Raw genomic sequence first — 6,740 nt, 5'->3', positions numbered from 1 at the left:
GAGTATATAATATAATAAGACGGTATATCCCTTGTGACTGTAGTTACACAAGAACTCACACTCACTCTGGAAACCATAACACAACAATACTAAATATGCTATTTGGCGGTAAAAGTTACATCAGGTGATCATTTGCCCGTGCGCTTACCTATTGCATAAAAAAGTGGCAGTAGTAGATGGTAATTGAAAAACAAGGTTTCCGTAGGTAAATTACTTGACAAAATATTTTGAATGAGATATTTTTATAATATTGATTTTACAATTGACGCCTGAGGGCACAATTAAAATAATTACTAAATATATATTTTTATATCATATCAGGAAGGTCAGTCCTTATTACTTGTGTTAAAATAATTACGTAAAATTTTTTCAATACATTTACTGTTTCTTAATATTGGAACTACATTACTGTTAAGATTGTGTCAGCGGAACAAAATGTGTAAGATTATTTTATTTTGATCCGATTCATTATTTATATTTTAACTAAAGTTAATAAGTCAAATCAACGGTTACTCTTTTAGTAATGAAGAATGATAGAAAACATTTAGTCATTTTGAGGTGGCCTCGACATATATATGTTAAAGAAGCGTGATGTAACTCTTTCATTATTTTAATTTATTTTAAGGCGGAATGATTAAATTAGCGACAGTGTGAAACGACAGCGTCTATCGTCTATTGACAAATTTGTATAATACAATAGGTGTTCATAAATTTTAATGTACAAATAATCTCTAAAAAATTCTGTATATTCAGATTTTTGTTATTCACATTCGGCGAAGAAAGGCTCCGCACGCCGTGATTCGCTTATCAGTTTATCAAATAAAGACTTCGATATTAACTTAAGGCTTACCCACAATTGTGATTATAACAATTGGCCTCGAGCGCATGGTCTGAACGACATTTATTTTCAAGTAAATCTTTATACAAAAAAGCAGAATAATTAACTGTTTATCGTTTTCTTGTCGTATACGTTTATATTAAGAAAATTTGTTTGGAAATGTGTACAGTCAGTTTTTTTGGAGTGTAAAATTCATAAACTGTAAATAAAAATGAGCAATGAAATTAAAAAACAAGAAGAATACAATCCATTTGAACACAGGACAGTTGAAAAACCGAGTTCGTGAGTATTTTTGTGAAATGTTTAATGAACATTTATGATTAACATTTACAACTTATAAATTTTATAACCAATACATAGAAGATATGTATATATATTTTTAAGTTTCGTTTTGTACGCAAGCTATTTCAACAAGATTTATATTTGAAAATTATTTATATTTTAGAGACTTCAGAGCAACAACAAATATAATAAAAGCTTCTTTGGGATCAGGACTTCTAGCTGGCCCGCTAGCGTTTTCTAATTCTGGATGGGGATTGGGACTTGTTGGAACTCTTTTAATCGGGATAATATGTGGACATTGCGTCCACATACTGGTAAGTACACCATCAAATATTTATCCATCTAGTTATTGTTTCTCGTTTTATATATATTAACATTTCTTTCATCTTCATTAAACGTGTAATATTTACCGTGATAGAATAAACAGTTTTATTATATTCATGATTCAATCAATAAGTATTATATATTTTTTCGTATATAGGTTAAAACATCCCGCGGTTGCTGTAAGATAGAACGCAAACCACTTCTTGGGTATGCGGAAACATGCAAGTCAGCGTTTCAGAATGGCCCAAAATGTGTCCGACCCTATGCTACAGCTGCCAGGTAAGCTGTTCGTCAAATATGTCACAGTATAAGAAATGTTACATTTTGGCCTTCTGTCGATATTTTGCAGCCTTTTAAAATTTAAAACCATTAAAATATTACTACTAATATACACATATTAATTGAATACTTAAACAGTTGAGTGCGAATCTTGTTAACGTGATAAACGCCGATATTTTTTATTATTATTATTATATGTCAAAACGTCATTCCTCTTAGCATAGAAATGTTAAAAGGAATAATAAAAAGTAAAATTTTGTTCAGGATAGTTCATCGTAAAATGTAAAAAGGGAAAAATCTTAACATTACGGGGTTTTTTATTTTATTTAAACAGTAGAGTGACAAGTGTTCGTATTCCATGATTGTAATTGTAACACGTATAAAACAAATATTTTATTAAAGTGGATTTGTTCAGAGTACGTTTAGAGCTGTTTATTAACTTCCGTATTCTCGTTGCAGTATCTTCGCGGAATTCGCGCTGGTCTGCACTTACGTAGGCGTTTGCTGTATCTATACTGTTCTTATATCTGACTCCATAAAACAGGTATGAACTTTTATTTTCTTTTCTACAATATCATAAAAGTATAATATCTTAAGTATCTACGATGCTTTGTTGTGTAATTGTCTTATTTTTTTGGTTTATACTTTTTAAATATATTTAAGATGTTGTGAAATTTCATGTGAACTTATTTGTTTACAAACATATTAATTTATCTTAATATTGATAATAATTAAAAATTCATCCTAAATATGTCCTGCCACCATAACATGCACTACTATTATTTTTTTTAATTTTATTCTACTTATATATTTATTTCCTAATAATTATTTTGTTAAGAATACAATCATAAAATAAACTTCTTTTTTTCAGCTTATTGACAGATATGTCCCAAGTGTCAACCTCTCCGTGGAATATTATTGCTTAATAATATTAGTTCCGTTGTGCTTGCTCAGTCAAGTGAAATATTTGAAATGGTTAGCAATTTTCTCGTTACTGGCCAACTTGTTTCTAATTCTTACGTATTTCATTTGCCTTTATTATATATTTGGAAGTGAGATAAACTTATCTGACAAGAGAGTGGTCGGCGACCCTTCGAGAATTCCTGCATTTATATCGTAAGTAGCAATTAGACTGACAATCATATTTAATCAATTTTGATACATTGAGAGCACATAGAAAAACAAATTAAGAATTCAAAACGCATGTTTATCTCATTGCTTGGGTTACGAAATAGTACGATAATAGTATTAGCTTCTTACAAATAAATAATCGCACGTGAAGTTTTAGCGTTATACTTACTGACAACTTTTCTTTCCCACTTCGGAAATAAAATCATAAAAATATTGAGAATACTTCGCATTGTTAAGTCGTCTTTTGACACATTTTTCGCAGCAAATTTGTGTTCATACTTTAAGCGTTATGTTAAATACAGAAATATTAAAAAAATCTTATTCATAATTAGTCGTAATATAAAAACCTTTTAATTTATATTTTTTTCAAACTAAATATTAGTAAAAAAGGTTCAGGGAAAGCTACTAATCCTATTGATGATATTTTAGTTGAGAGTTTCAGGCGTATTTTAATATGTTGCATATTATTTGAAAAAAAAGTGAGAATTATCTCACAGCATATTAAGATACGCCAGCGTAGTCGAATAGAAAATTGTCGGCCTAAAACTAAACTGTGGTCGTCGAAACTATAACAAATATATTAATACTCAAAATCATTAAGTGAGCTAATTTTTATAGGTCTTGAAAGTATCTACAGTTAACGACAACGTACATACATACATATATATACATACATATATAATCTTTTATAGACAGCTTAAACTAATCTTTTTATGTTTAAAAATGTATTAAAACGTCTGTAAATTTATTTGTTTTCGCTTGTTTTATTTATGTTTCTTTCGCTAAGGCATAATTAACGTTTCATATCTATTTAACTGTATACCTATTATATTTTATTAATGTTTTGCTCTTGGAAAAACCAAGATATTGCACCATACAGCCTTTTCCTTTTTAACATTTACATTAAAAAACTGTATTCGAATAATACTTATGATAAATTTTTATTATGTTTATAACAAGTCTCGTCACATCATCAATATTGAATAATACTTGTGCTTAATTAAAGTGACTATAAGATTATAAAACTAAAGTTTAAACAATATATAATGGATAATTAAAAATAACTTAACAAATTAAGTTAAGTTGGTAGCAGATGATGGGTAGTCACAATCATTTTTGCAAATATATAAAATTAATACTCATATAATAATTACAAGCTCATATTTCTTGTTTTGATTTTCATTTTTTATGATTGCTATCGGGAAAATACATACACTCGTAATCTAATGGGATTTTAGTAATCCGTCACGACCGTGCAGACTAACAGTAACTGCATCACGTGCTTTACGAGGCACGGGAATGTACTCACTTTCAACTTCCAACTCCGGGCTGCTACTGAGAATTTTCGACCGTAAAACTCTATAATATATCAATCATAAAAACACTTATAGGCAAGTAATAAACGAAATTACTTACTCTAATACTTAACCCTCGTATTTCTCAAACAGAACAGTCATCTTCGCAATGGAGGGCATTGGAGTAGTAATGCCGGTCGAAAACGCTATGAAGAAGCCCCAGCACTTCCTCGGTTGTCCGAGCGTGCTCGTGGTGGCAATGTCAGCGATCGTCTTCTTTTACAGCACTCTCGGTGTGTTCGGATACTTACGATATGGAGCCGTGCTACGAGGGTCGATCACCTTGAACCTTCCTATAGATGATGTGTGAGTTTGAAAAATGTAACACAAATCGTAGTACACAACTCACACACACGTTCGTACACTGAGTGTCATACTGTGGTCTTAGCTATCCAGGATCCCACACATGAATACACTTAATTGTTTGATAAAAAAAAACATGAGCGAAAATTTTAATCTTGGCAATTCTTAGGTCTGATGCTTATAATGTACACGTGACCGATAACATAGTTCCTTTTTTATAATATAGGTAGGCGGACGGGCAACCTGATGATAAGTGGTCACCACCCATAGATATTATCGACGTAAGGAATATTAAACATCCATTCAAAAAAAACATCGCCAATACGACACTAACCTTGGGAACTAAAATGTTATGTCCCTTGTGCCTGTTCTCACCCTTCCAACTGGAACAAAAATACTAAGTACAACTGTTTAGTGGTGAATCAATCCCATTCGAATGGACTGAAATTTTCCACAAGCTTGTTGATGTTGTACAATCAAGTTGGTTATACGATAACAAATTAGCTAGGTAAAAACGCTTTTAATCTCCTCTTCAAAAGCCTATAAACCTCATTAACAATAGTACTTATGTATATTAAGAAACAAAACGGGTTTATACAAGGAAGTAATCACTTGTTTACATCGCAAAAGTCTATTGCCGTCACATTGTAGGTAAGTGTTTATATTGATATGAATATGAAATTGATCCTATCACTTCAAGTTAATAAAGATTCCTTAAGAATATAATACCAATCGTCCTACTATAACAAACGAATAAATACTACTAGTCAGATAAGACAACACTTGACAACTGAAGAAGTCAATAGATTTATCGAAAATTACAATTTATAAATAATGTTACGGAATTAACAAGCTGTTGACTTAAACTGTGCGAAACCATAAATTCCTATAAAGTGTGGGAATGAATAAAACTCCTATAAAAAATAAGATTAACGATATATTTTTAACATATATATTTTTTTTATTGAATAGCTAGGCAGACGAGCATATGGGCCACTTGATGGTAAGTGGTCACCAACGCCCATAGACATTAACATTGTAAGAACCATCGTTTACATCGCCAATTCGCCTGTAATTACACTGACTTACTCGCCCTTCAAACCGGAACACAACAATATTAAGTTCTGCTATTTTACGGTAGAATATCTGATCAGTGGGTGGTACCTACCCAGACGAGCTTGCACAAAGCCCTACCAGTATTTATACCGTTCCTCAGAAAAGCATTAACTAGACTTCACAGATGTCAGACTTTCTGCAATACACTTTTCATTACATTTGTTAAACTGTATATCATTCTAAAGCGTATTAAATACAGACAACAGTATAAATCATATCGACTTAATACATATTTTCTTTATTATTGTTTCAAATAAAACGTTATTCGTTATCTTGTTTTCAGGCCAGCGATATGCGCTAAAGTTTTTATAGCGTTATCAATTTTCTTTACTTACCCTCTGCAGTTTTTCGTTGTTTTTGATATAGTTAAGAAATACACAGATGGTTATGTTAAAGACCAGTATCGCTCTGTAACTGAGTTCACGGCGAGAACTGTGGGAGTTTGTTTCTGCGGTAAGTCACAAATATATATATTATATATTTAAGTACTTTTCTAACAACGAAACTATAAACAATTTTTTTTAGTCGGTATTGGCGTGGCTTTGCCTCTATTAGAACAAATTATAAACATCGTCGGCGCCTGCTTCTATTCCATCCTTGGCCTGATAATCCCCGGGGTCGTAGAGACGGTATTCAGGTGGGAAAACCTGGGAAAGTATAAATGGGTACTTTGGAAAAACATACTTATCGTGCTCTTCGGCTTGGGCAGTCTCGTGTCTGGTTGCACGGTTACTATAATGGATATCATAAAAATATTACATCAAAAGAATGGTTGAGACTCTGCCGGAAGAATCTCGACAGATTTATGGTAATTCTGTAATTAATTTAGTATATTTACATAAGTTATTAAATTTTTTATTAACAGTTTTAAAATCTTTTAATTCGAGATGATATTTCATAAGAAAAACCGTTTATAAAATAAACCCCAAGTTATATATTATAATGATAATTCGGATGTGTTACAAAAGATAATAATAATAATTATTATTTATATCAATAACAAAGTCATATTAGGCCTTAAGCCATAAGTCAGTACACGTAACTGATTGAATTGACATTTTGCACAGAGTTTAAGCGCTGGTGGCAATAAGTACTAATATTTTTTTAGTTTT

The 6,740-nt window shown here is 31.2% G+C and overlaps 1 protein-coding gene across 1 annotated transcript; it reads left to right on the top strand.

Annotated features, from left to right (window-relative positions):
* Nucleotides 1-856: 856 nt before the first annotated feature.
* LOC126781699 (proton-coupled amino acid transporter-like protein pathetic) lies at nt 857-6,494 on the top strand. Its single transcript, XM_050506676.1, has 8 exons — nt 857-1,120; nt 1,284-1,434; nt 1,602-1,723; nt 2,183-2,267; nt 2,595-2,839; nt 4,303-4,515; nt 5,912-6,081; nt 6,154-6,494. The coding sequence occupies exons 1-8, from the start codon at nt 1,050-1,052 to the stop codon at nt 6,402-6,404; spliced, it is 1,308 nt and encodes a 435-aa protein (XP_050362633.1). The 5' UTR covers nt 857-1,049; the 3' UTR covers nt 6,405-6,494.
* The last annotated feature ends 246 nt before the right edge of the window (nt 6,495-6,740 follow it).

Source organism: Nymphalis io, chromosome 4 (genome assembly GCF_905147045.1).
Source record: "Nymphalis io chromosome 4, ilAglIoxx1.1, whole genome shotgun sequence".
Classification (NCBI taxonomy): Eukaryota; Metazoa; Arthropoda; class Insecta; order Lepidoptera; family Nymphalidae; genus Nymphalis; species Nymphalis io.
The sequence above is the reverse complement of the archived record's forward strand: the minus strand, read 5'-3'. Positions and strand labels throughout refer to the sequence as shown.

Excerpts from the sequence above, each read along its gene's own strand:
- LOC126781699 (XM_050506676.1), top strand. The coding sequence starts at position 1,050 with ATGAGCAATGAAATTAAAAAACAAGAAGAATACAATCCATTTGAACAC. Across the intron at positions 1,435-1,601 it reads GACATTGCGTCCACATACTG|GTTAAAACATCCCGCGGTTG; the intron begins GTAAGTACACCA and ends TTTCGTATATAG. Across the intron at positions 1,724-2,182 it reads CCCTATGCTACAGCTGCCAG|TATCTTCGCGGAATTCGCGC; the intron begins GTAAGCTGTTCG and ends TTCTCGTTGCAG.